Source organism: Mastomys coucha, unplaced genomic scaffold (genome assembly GCF_008632895.1).
Source record: "Mastomys coucha isolate ucsf_1 unplaced genomic scaffold, UCSF_Mcou_1 pScaffold20, whole genome shotgun sequence".
NCBI lineage: Eukaryota > Metazoa > Chordata > Mammalia > Rodentia > Muridae > Mastomys > Mastomys coucha.
This window is the reverse complement of record NW_022196903.1, coordinates 22,365,540-22,378,679: the sequence shown is the minus strand read 5'-3', so window position 1 is coordinate 22,378,679 and position 13,140 is coordinate 22,365,540. Positions and strand designations below refer to the sequence as shown.

Below are 13,140 nucleotides of genomic sequence, written 5' to 3'. Positions count from 1 at the left end.
ACCTAAATTTTAATTATTAAATCCTCTGGATGAGAATGCTTCAGGCAATTAGTACTTATACTCCAGTTCCAATTGTGACAGTTATCCAACAAACCTTTAGTTCACTTTTAGGAACAGTACCAGTTAGAACTATTTTGAATAAAGTATGCCTAGTGCACAGTGTAAACTGCTGTGATGCTATCACATGAAAAGACTGTTAAACCTCTCCTAAGCAGAATGATCTTTTCACAGTTGTGGTGGTGAGTAGAGGGGAATTACAAGGCTGTAGTCATCCCCAATTATGAAATATATTCTTTATAATCTTCTAAGGTGTCTTGTGTTAGATTCCCACTACTTTAACAGAGGCACAAGGAACTCAATTTATAAACAAAAAAGGGGTTTTGCCCAAGATGAATTGAAGCCATTGGTTTTAGCTACAGGGAGTTTCCCATGGTAATGGCAGAGCATGCATGTAAGAGCAAACCATTCATCTTCACAGTCAGGATGTGAGAAAGACAAGGACTCATAGTAAATATGGAAGGCACAACATTCAGTGACTAGACATATTCACATAGGGCTTGTCTCTAAGGTTTCCATGCCTTCCCAAAGAAGCCATGCTGGTAACTAAACATTTACCATACTGACCTTGGGAGACACACGAGATACAAATAATAGTATGTCACTCTTGAAAACAAAAACAAACTGAACTTTCAATAAAAGTATCATAAAATATATTGATCCCTTTTCTATTTACCCTTCTTTTCTATCACCAGTAAATTTAGTGTAAGATGTTCTTTCACCTAGGCTATGATGTTAAAGCTGTGTGCCTACTTCTCTGTTTTCTTGCTACTCTGTATGTTCTTGTTGTAGCCAATTTTGATGAGCTTTAAACTGTGGACTATGTGTTCTTCACTGACCTGAGAACCGTGTCGAGAGGCAAAAGAGCATTATTGACTGTGAGGCTTGGGCTTGAATCTGCTCATCCTCATTAAATAGCAGTGTGATAAAAGTAATATTATCTTCAGACTTGCCCTCCTTAAAAGTGTTGGGGAAGAAATGCTGACTTAGGATTTTCAAAACTCTCTGTCCTAGAACATACCTGGCTTACAGTAGGCCCTTCTTAAATGTTATCTACCAAGATAATTACTGTTCATGTTGCATTTATGCCTTGTAGGTTTTGTGGTACAACGTGTTATGCTGCTGAATGTGTGCATTCCAAATCTGTTTGTATATCTTTCTATTTATGTATTGAGATTTATTTCAAAGTGTGTGTGTGTGTGTGTGTGTTGTACACGAGTGGAGGTGCCTGAGTGGTCTGAACTATTGGATGGATCCACTGGAGTTGGAGTTATAGACAAAGTCTCCATTATGTGGAAGTTGGGTCCTCTAAATTGAACCTGGGTCCTCTTCAAGAGCAGCAAGTGCTTTTACCCACTGAACTACCAGACACTGCATGTGTATCTTAATATTCTGAAAGCATTGACTTCTCTGCATCTTCTATAAGCTGAGCTAGTTAGATATCCATGAAATTATATGAGCTAAGATTGAATGGAAAAGAATTTTAATTAGCAAATTATTTAATATGTTGTTTAAATAAACTCAGAACATTTTGCAATGAACTATATTAGTATATGCACGAATTGAAAATCATGTTATGTCAGAAAATGTAAGAAATATGCATAGTTAAATAGAATATTCTGAAAGTTCAAAGAATTTCCATCAGTGTGTTTTGGTCTTGAGTTCACTTTCACATTATTGACTTTTACTTCTAATTAGTAATGAAAGACCCATTTAACTGAAGTTAGCTTCCATGAAACACTGACACCATATGTTCAATAGAATTATTCATATGTGACATTTAAATTGTATTTTAATATTTAGCTGAATTTAAGTTCAAAATAGAAATGCTGTAAATACTTTTAAGTAATAAGTAAATGTACTCAACCATTCTGAGAAACTAAAGCACCAATTTTTATAGAAAATGTTTAGATGAAATATTTTTACATAAAAACAATATTGAAAGAAAGACTTGAAACTCCAATTTTAGACATCTAGCATATGTAATAGTATACATAGCAAAACAATCATACTTCAATGGCTTGTGTTTAAAAATGATCACTCCATGGTACTCAAATAGAATAAGTATGAATTTATAACTAAGTTTCTGTCTGGATATTATTGCGACAAATATAGCATACCACTCAGTGATCTACCCATGCACAGTGCTGGGAAGAGCTCTATTATAGGCTTACTGTATACTTCCCAGTTGGCAAGTATATTTCAAATTTGATTTCCTGCACTCATCACTAACCTACACATTCTGCTATATAGAATCCTACACTCATAATCTGGACCTTGCATCTCCAAGTTCAAACTCAAAAGCTAGATTATTTCTTCCTATGTATAGAACTAGAAGTAAATATAGGCACCCATATGTCAGTTTCTGAAAAACAGCAGGCAGAACATAGATCATAGAAAGTTATAAGCAAAACATTGTTGACCTTGATGAAAAGCAGAGATAATGATAGTTGACTTGTTCATGGGTTTTTTTTGTTTATTAGTTTGCTTTTTTTTTTCTTTTTTTGATAAAGCAGAACAAAACAAAAACCTAATTATAGATAGAATGTGTGTTCCCTTCTGAGTTTCCTCTCAGTTCTATACTGAAGAATTTGCATTTGTTTTCATTCAGAAAACATTTTGAAGAACTTGTTAGATTTTTCTAATATCACTTCAACATACAAGGCAGATTACTAGTCTCCAAAATTAGTTGCTTTGAAACTGTAGATGAAATGTTCTAGTTATGATAGCAACATGAGAATGTTCACATAAGCTCACAGAGACTAGAAAAGCATGCACAGGCTCTACATGAGTCTGCACCAGGTCCTCTGTGTTTATATTATGACTTCTAGTTAATGTCTTTATGCTATTTCTTACAGTAGGTCTGATCTTCGTGCCTTCTCTGGAGTTCTTTTCTTTCTCTTTGCTTGTTTTGTCCAACTTCAATGTCATCATTTTTGTAGTGTCTTATTATATTTTATTTCATTGTACTTTTTTAAAAAATTAAAGACAGAATGAAAGAAAATGAAGCCACTAGAGTAAAAGTTAACAACTTAGATGTCATTTATACCTCTGGGTGAGGGAAAATAGTTCTGAGTGACAAAGAGTATATGTATCAAGCACTCAGGTGCAGATATTATATTCAAGCATATTTGACCAATGTGTGTGTGTATGTGTGTGTGTGTGTGTGTGTGTGTGTGTGTGTATACATTTTTATTTATTTGCAATTTGGTGTGGCTTTTGTTTGTGTGTTTGTTTCAGAATAGTGGTATTTTATTTTGTTTTCTTAGTTTGGGTTTTGTTGTTGTTATAGTAAGTTTTTTTATTATTGGATATTTTCTTTATTTACATTTCAAATGTTATCTCTTTTCCCAGTTTTCCCACCCTTGGAAGCCCCCTATCCCATCCCACCTCCCTGTGCTTTTATAAGTATGTTCCCCCACTCACCCACCCACTCCCACCTCTCCACCCTCAAATCTCCTACAATGAGGCATCCATCACTGAGCCTTCACAGGAGCAAGTACCCGCCTCCCATTGATGCCAGACAAGGCCATCCTCTACTACATATGCTCTAGGGCCATGGGTGTGTCCATGTGTATTCCTTAGTTGATGGTTTAGTCCCTGGGAGCTCAGGGGCATCTGGTTGGTTAATATTGTTGTTCTTCCTATGGGGTTGTTGTTGTTATATTAAGTTTTTTTTCTTGAGATAGAATTTAAAGTTGAGTGGATAGGAAGGAGGAGATGATTTGAAAGGACTTCCAGGAATTGGGAATATGATCACAATATATTTAAATTTAAAAATTGTTTTATATAATACAATATAAACATTTTGTAAAGGAAAAAAAGAGCATTCTTATCAAGCATATGTAGGAAAGAACTTGTCTTTTGTTCCAACCCAGAAAATTCAAAACACCAAACAGAAGAGTTATAGATATACTATGTGTCTGTTTATAACTACATTTCAGGACACATTCTGATTATTCATCAGTGTATGCAATTTTCAAGCATGAGTTTCTGTAGAAACCTACACGAATGAAAGCATAGTGATTTTTGTGTCTCATCACTAGATCAATTTACTCTCTATCTGATAAAGCCTAAACACAGTATAACCACAGGATTAATCCAATGACTATAAAAGATGTATTATCTGGAGGTAATATAATACAGAGAAATATCTACTTGTATCAACAGATGAGAGAAAATTTCACAGAAAAACTAAATTTTTTCTCATGAAAAAAATTAGGGGAAGTTTTCAAATACTTATAAAATTTGACTATCTCTGGGTATCACTGGCCACTTCTTTCCTAATGTTAGGAATTCACTTGGTTTCTTGAGCTTCAGGTTGGGTTTTATCCTACTTTCCATTGGTCAACACATTTCCCACTTCTTTACTGATTTTCCAGAATATACTGTGTTCCATTGTGTTCAGCATTCCACTTTCTACAATTTCTGAGGTTTAAAATTTCATTATAAATATATATTGTTCTCATTGTTGCTCATATTGTAGCCTTAGTTATCTTAATTCTAGGCTATTTTGACTCCTAAATTCATGAACCAAATCAAGACTTGCTTTTCAAAATCAATTATTCTTCTATAATACCCTTTCATTGAAGACCACCCCTTCTCCTTCTTGTTCTTTCATTCCTTCCTTATTCATTCAACAGATATTCACTGATTATTTTTAGGTATTAGTCACCAGATTACAATGTGTAATGCAATAGTAGATAATTGGCAAATAGTGCCCTGAGGAAAATGCAATTTAAATGAATGTTTAGCAAGGTATTGCTCATAATTATTGTGCAAAAACATTAAAACTAAGGAGGACTTTTAAAAAGGACTCAATGTCACTTTCCAGACCTACTGAACCATAATCCCTAGCAAAGGAGAGAATGTCCATTAACTAAATTTTGAAAATTATTCCCAGGTTATAACCTACAATTTTAAAAACACACTACTTTATATAAATTAAAACCAACCAAATTAGTACATAATTATATGTCATTAAAATTCTATGTAAAAATGTTATAAGTTTTAAGGTAGTTTGACAAATAATAGCTTTCCATTACCTTGGTGGCACCCAAGACCAAGGTTACACATGGTTATGTAAGTTAGTGATGGATCACATATTAGATGTGGGAGTAAGTGCCTACTGTGACTATTTATTTTTGTTCTACTGAATGTACTTCAAGTCTGTACAACCATTCTTATTACTATGATGATGTGAAACACAGTACTTACTCAAAAAGGAAAGGCTGAGTTAAATCTGAGTCAAATATGGGTGGGACTTAATAATTAGTATGTACAGGGTCTCACTCTTTAGAATGTGAATGCCAATTAGGCTTAACAGTTTCAAAATCAATTGGCCATACATGCATGAATTTATTTCTAAATTATTTTTTTCTACTATGTTGTTTATCTTTATACCAGTATTATATCTCTTTGGCAATATAGTTTGAAATCAGTTTTCATGGGATAAATAGATGGCTCAGTGGTTAAGAGTACTTCCTACCCTTCTAGAGAATTTGTAGGCTCTTTTTAGTGCCCTCATGGCAGTTCACAACTGTCTGTAACTCTATCTACAGAGGATCCAATGCTATTTCCTGGCATCTGCTTCCACCAGGTATGCACATGGTGCACATATCCATATATAGCTAAAATGCATAAAAATAAATATATTTAAAAATTAGTGTGAGTGCCAACTTTACTTGTCATTTTCAAAATTAGTTTTGCTTTTCCTAGATCCTTTAATATGAAATTATGGACCCATTTATCAATTTCTACAAAGGATTCACCTGAGATTTTGATAGGCATTGTTATTAATTTGTAGATAAATTTGAGGTTTTATCATCTTAGTGTTAGCAGGTTGTGTTCTCTATGAGCATGGAATTTCTTTAAATGGATTTCATCTTATTTTTAATAATGATCCATTGTTTTGATGAATAAATCTCATACTGCTTTAGCTAGGCTTATTTCTAAACATTTTAATTTTAATGTTACAACAAATGAAATCATTCTCATTTTCATTTTCAATTGCTCTTTAAACAAATATTATTAAGTTTTATTTAATGTATATTAGTGTTTTGACTGCAGGAGTGTCTGTGCACCTAATGTGCTCTACGCCTAGAGAGGCAGAAGAGGGAGTCAGAATCTCTGAAACTCTGAATGTTATTTGAGAATTCCATGTGGGTTCTGAGAACCAAACTCAGACACTCTGTCAGTATTCTCTAATGCTGAACCATATTTTCATAGCCCCCTATGTTTTTTGTTTAGTTTAGATTTTGAAATATATTGAAAAACCACAATTTCTTCTTCGAGCATCTACCTCAATTTCTTTCTTCAGAGATTTAAGTTTTATGTTGTAGCATACTTCTCCCTCCTTAAGTCTAACCCTGTGTATTTTCGAGGCTATCGTGGATGGAACTGTGTGCATGATGACTTTGTCAACATGCTTCTTACTGCTATACAGAAAGGCTGATTTTTATATCCTGAAATTTTGCTGAACATATTGTTCAAGAAGTCTTGTGGTGGAATTATAAGGATCTTTTATATGTAATAGTGTATCACCTGCAAACAGTAATTTGACTTATTTTCCTATTTTTAACCCTTAAGCTCCTTCTCTTGCATTACTGATCTAGTAAGGGCTTATAACCTATAAGTCTAAAAAAGGATGGAGATGATAGATAAGTCTTTCTTAATCTTGGTTTTAATGGGATTATTTCAAGTTTTACCAAATAGTGATGATGTTGGCTATGGGTTTTATCTATATCCTTTATTATACGGATGTCTATTCATTCCTTCCTGTGTTATAATTTAAGACCTTTACCATGATGATATGTTTGATTTGTCAGATTTCTTAAAAGGGGGAACAAAATACCCATGGTAGAACTTGTAGATACTAACTATGGAACACAGACTAAAGGAAGGACAATTTAGAGACTGTTCCACCTGGAAGTCCTTCTTATATTCAGTCATTAAATCTAGACACTATTGTGGATGCCAGCAAGTGCTGGATGACTGGAGCCTGAAATAGCTGTCTTCTGAGAGGCTCTGACAGTGCCCCACTAATACAGAAGTAGAGGCTCACAGCCATCCATTGGACTGAGTACAGGGTCCCCAGTTAAGGAGCTAGAGAAAGGATCCAAGGAGCTGAAGGGTTTGCAAGCCCTTAGGAGGAACAATTTGAACTAACTAGTACCCTCAGAGCTCCCAGGGACTAAACCACCAACCAAAGAGTAAACATGGTGAGACTAATGGCTCCAGCAGCCTATGTATAGCAGAGGATGGCCCTGTGAAGGTTCTATGCCCCAGTGTAGGGGAATGCCAGCGTCAGTAAGCAGGAGCAGGTGGGGTAATGAGCAGGGGGAGGAAGGAGGGAACAGGGGTTTGTTTTAGTTTTTGTTTTTTTATTTTATTTTATTTTATTTCTTTTTTCTTTTGGAGGGCAACCTGAGAAAGGAGATGTTGTAAATAAAGAAAACATTTAATAAAAAAAAGAAAAAAGAAGAAAAAAAGATACATTACTCTATGGGTATAATAATAAGTCATTAGGAGTTGGTTTAACACTGTATCTATTTACCCAAATAATTTGAGTAGGTTTTCTCCTAGTTTCCATAACATGTCAAGTCATAGGTCTTGGCCCAACAATAAGGCCAATAATGGGTTTTATCTTATGACATGAGACTTGCGTCTAAACAGAAAATGGTTGGTCATGCTCACCATGTTCCTGCCACTGTTGCACCAGTGATCATGTCTTTCCAGGACAGTTGTCATTACTAGTTTGTTTATTGTTGCTTGTTTGAGACATAGTCTCACTCTATAGTCCTGGTTAGCCTCCTTAAGGTTCACTATTTGTCCAGGCTGGCTTAACATTCATGGCAATCTGCCAGCCTTAGATTCTCCAATTTTGAGATTACATTTATGAGTCACTATGCCTTGCTATGGTCAATAATCATCATTTTATTGATCATTTACAGAAAATATTTTTCATTGGTTCATTCATACAAAGCTTAGAAAAAATTATTTTCAACCTAAATGACATTTTAGTGCCAATTATAGCCAAAATTTTTGTGAGTACATCTTTTATTCTTTAAAATAAATCAAAGTGTGTTAAGAACTAAATTAACAAACATGTAGTGATAGATGACCATTTCCCACAGTTAATAGTAAAGTTTAATGTTTCTGACTCTTTCATTAGCCTTAATTTATTTTTTGCATTACACTACGATAAATTTCTAGAAGCCTTAGACATATTGCTTATTTAGATTTATAATAATTATGTTTGAAATATAACCTTCAAATGTACATTATCATGAGTTCATGATGGTCTAAAAGAAACATTTCACCCACTAAATAGAATATTTCATTTTTCAATATTTTGAGAAGGTTCTTACTACATGCTTTTAATTCAAGATCCTCCTATCTTACTGAAACCCTTCAAGTAAATAAATATCTCTTTTACATCATTAAAATTTAATAGAAAATTAATAGAGCTGTGAAAGAGTTAATTTTACTTCATAGGAAGAAGACGAATGGTTCTGATAGTTTATTGTGACCTTTGGACACTTGAACAAACATCACCTTTCTGAAGAGAGGATGTTTAAACTAAAGACATTTAAATTATTTACTCTACCTTGAGTACATTCAGGCATCCCCAGTAAGTGCTGCGTTTAGGGACTAGGGACTGCAATTCCTGACCTCAAATATTCAAAGATTATTTAATGAAGAAAACTATTCTAATTCATTTGGATAATAATAGCCTCAGTCACCTGTCCCTCCAAGTTAGGCAACCTTAAAAGCCACAGGGGAGCGAGGCTGAAATTGCATGCTTAGTGACTTTAAGATACAGGACTGCTGTCACTGGGTTTATCCTCCCTGTGCATTACCAGGCTGATGTTAGAGTTATGGTGGCCTCAGCCTGGGAAAATTTAATCTGAGCTACATTGGTTTTTTTTATTGCTGTGTAAAAATAACTCCAAAATTCATAGGCTTATCACTAAGTAATTATAACCAAACTTAAAGGACATCCTAAAAAAACAAAAGCTTTGAAAGTAGAAGACAGAACAGTTGGAAAGAAGAAGAGGATCAATGTGAGAATGGCAAGAGGGAGTGATGGGGGTAAATATGTTCAACACATATAATATGTGTGTGTTATATTATGTATTATATGTGTGTGTGTGTGTGTGCACGCTATGTGTTCAGTACATAATATTATGTACACACATACACGTATGTGTAATATAGATAGCCTAAAGTATAGAAACAATAAGTGCTTATTACCTTACATAACTTTTAAACCTGAGAATTCAAGAAGAGCTTAGCTGGGGTGTTCAAGGTTAGTGATTTGCACAAGTCAAGATGCAAGCAAGAGCTGAAGTAATCTGAGGGCTTGACTGAAGCCAAGCAGTTACTTTCTAGAACATGGCAACTGCTTCATGTAGCTGCGAAGGACCTGCAAACTTTACCTCAAGCCTGCTTGAGGACTTTCAGGACCCTGTGTTGGTGCTTCCCTGAGCAGGGGTGACATATGACAAGACAAAGCAGAGGTTAAAGGCGACTTTTATGGCCAAGCTTCAGGAGCCATGACTATCATCCCTTGAACACAGCATTGTTTAAATAGGTCACTTTTTTCAGGGTGAGAATGAAGCACATGAGTGCTCAGATTCAAGCAGGAGAGGGCATGGGGGGCCATCTGAGAAGATGACGACTATGCGGTGTAGTAATTCTTGTAGACTGTCAATGAAATTGGCCTTGGCGAATTAAATTTTGTGTGTTCCTTCAAGGCTTCCAAATCCCACTGCTCTCACCTTTGCCCTCTCGTTCTCACATCTCTGCCTGATGCCTTTTCTATTCCCAATTCATATCCTTATTTAGTACTAATTTCATTGCTTTTTGCTGCATTTAAGATTACAAGCATTCAGTAGTAAACATTATTTTTAACTCCTTTATCCAACATATATATTTTAGTTCATGGCTAACATGCAAATATTGTTATATCCATGAGCAAAGAAGTCAGAGATTAACTCCTGTCATCTTCTCTCAAGAGCAACAGGGTGTCCGCTGAATTTCCCTAACCATTTTAGAAAGACAGCAATCATTGTTGATAGGCTTAGTGTCTTAATCCAGTATTTGAAATATTTTGACATTTATATTTGTAATTAGATTTAAAATATCTTTCTATGGGAATATTTTTGTTTTATTTTGTTTTTATCCCTCTTATTTAATTTTTAAAGCTTTCATATTAAAATTGTTTGGGCCGATAAATCTTTCTTTAATATCGTAGTGGTCAGCCATGAAGAGGTAAGTGAAAAGTAATGATACCATCTAGTTGATGATCCAAATGATTGATTGAACCCAATCATTTAACACTTTTATAAAGTCAATATCAGGGAAAGAAACGGTACTCTTATTATGGTAAACTGTATTTGTACCGTCAGCATTCAGTGATTTATTACAAACCTGTGGCTAGGATTAGGATATTATAAATGGGGAAAAATGGAAGGCTCATTAATTTTTTATGCCCACAGGTAGAAGACATGCAGTGGGCTAATAGAGAGCACACGCACCCAGCATCTGTCTGCAGCCTGCCGTGCAAGCCTGGGGAGAGGAAGAAAACTGTGAAAGGGGTCCCTTGCTGCTGGCACTGTGAACGCTGCGAGGGTTATAACTACCAGGTGGATGAACTGTCCTGTGAACTCTGCCCTTTGGATCAGAGACCAAACATCAACCGCACAGGCTGCCAGAGAATCCCCATCATCAAGTTGGAGTGGCATTCACCCTGGGCCGTGGTACCTGTGTTCATAGCAATACTGGGAATCATTGCCACCACCTTTGTGATTGTGACCTTTGTCCGCTATAATGACACACCTATCGTGAGAGCTTCTGGAAGGGAACTTAGTTATGTGCTTCTTACGGGGATTTTTCTCTGTTACTCGATCACCTTTTTGATGATTGCGGCACCTGACACAATCATCTGCTCCTTCCGACGGATCTTCCTGGGACTTGGTATGTGTTTCAGCTATGCAGCACTTTTGACCAAAACAAACCGAATCCACCGAATATTTGAGCAAGGGAAGAAATCTGTCACAGCACCTAAGTTTATCAGCCCAGCATCTCAGCTCGTGATCACCTTCAGCCTCATCTCCGTACAGCTCCTTGGAGTGTTTGTGTGGTTTGTTGTGGATCCACCCCACACCATCATTGACTATGGAGAACAGCGAACACTGGATCCCGAGAATGCCAGGGGAGTGCTCAAGTGTGACATTTCCGATCTGTCACTCATTTGTTCACTGGGATACAGTATCCTCCTGATGGTCACGTGTACTGTTTATGCCATTAAAACCAGAGGGGTCCCAGAGACGTTCAATGAAGCCAAACCTATTGGATTTACCATGTACACCACGTGCATCATTTGGTTAGCTTTCATCCCCATCTTTTTTGGTACAGCCCAGTCAGCAGAAAAGGTAAGCAGCAGGAGAACCATTTGACATCTTTTCCCTGGATTTATTTCAATTTAATTTATTTGAGAATTATTTTAACTACTAATAATTCATTTATAATCTTTCAAGATACTTCAGTATGTATTATTAGTGTGTGTGTCTGTGTATCACATTGAGTGTATATGGCCTATGAATGATTCCCTTCCCCCCACCACCAGTAACACAATTGCATGCTCTTTGGCAAGGTTGAAGATTGACAGACTTCACATCATTTTCTGGGTCTCTTTCACAAGCCCTGTTATCTACAATGTAGCTGTTGTTTTTCAAATGTTAATTAAAAGACAGAGGCAGAAAGGGCAGATGGGCTCACAGGGGTGAGCTGTCCCAGAGAGATCCCACTGCAAAGCAAATGACATCTTTTCTGTTCTGTGCAAACTCTGGGAAAAAGCCATCGTTGACAATTATGATTTCAAGCATAGACGCAGAATTTATAGTATTGCCGCCAAATCCTAAAGACACTGAAATGTGTTAATACACTCAAAACCACTTACCACATCTTCCCAGGCCCAATTCCTATTAATTTTACATTTACAAATGTTTATGATGGATAATTAAGATAGCAAAAAGGTTGTTTATATTTGTAGGTGAAGATCAATGGGTCCCTTTAAAGTAATTGCCTTTGTCATTAATATTCAGTTCACACTTTCCTACATAAAATGCAGATAGTAAAGGAAGTCTTCAGATGAGATGTGGTATTTGCTGATGTAGATACATTCAGTTCCACACAGGAGGAAGCTGAGAACTAAGGATAACTCTGAGTTCACAGGTTGGGAGTTGGGATGGAAGAGCTTTTAGCAAACAAGGTGATGTTATATTTCTATAAGGATAATCCTTCAGCCTCAATGTGTGTGTAAGACAGATCTCTCAAAGAGAAGACTTAAACATCTGCCTACCTTCCTTCATTAGAAAAACATCAGCTATCATGGGAAATTATATTCCTGAGGCTATAAAGATCCAGGAGAGATTCTGAATAACTTAAAATCTCAACAGAGTTCCATTGGAGTGTCCTCCATGTGGGACAGTGAGTGAGCTTATTGGGTTGATCCCCCAGTCATCACTGGATCAATGTGGTCTTCAACAATGTTTGGAAGGGGAAAAAAAGAACTTTAGAGAATTCTGATGATTAGCATGAACTTGTCATGGCTTGGTGATCCCTAGAACTATCTTGATGTCCCGGCTTTGTGGAAGCCACAGACATTTGATGTGGGACCAAGCATGAAGAGGGGAGTTAAAAGTAAGACAATTATAGGTAGACCCTTAGTAATGAAAGGATGTATTTTAGTATAGAAAGATAGAAATATATTAGAATTAAACTTATATCTGGGGAAAGAATGTATGAACTGGAAAATAACTATATCAAAGCCCAGCGTTTAATTTGATTTGTTGGTTTAAGCTAGAAAATAATATATCTTCAGAATTTGAAAGTGGCCAAATATATACATAACTAGGAACAACTATGTAAGCAGTTGTTATATTCATCTGGTGTTGAAACATTTTCTTGTCTATTGTGATACCTACAGAAGGCTATCACAATAATGTCTTCTCTTCTTCTGGTGAACAAGTATCTGAAACAGAGGATATCTTCTGTCCAGTCTAACTTGTTATTCTT

At 35.9% G+C, this 13,140-nt stretch overlaps 1 protein-coding gene across 11 annotated transcripts in view; it reads left to right on the top strand.

Annotated features, from left to right (window-relative positions):
* Grm8 (glutamate metabotropic receptor 8) overlaps positions 1-13,140 on the top strand; it is an 804,058-nt gene that overhangs the window by 709,947 nt on the left and 80,971 nt on the right. For all 11 annotated transcript variants that reach the window (XM_031381309.1, XM_031381308.1, XM_031381310.1 and 8 more), the window contains one exon: positions 10,560-11,495. In XM_031381309.1, the coding sequence (XP_031237169.1) occupies positions 10,560-11,495 (936 nt within the window). The remainder of the gene's footprint in view (positions 1-10,559; positions 11,496-13,140) is intronic.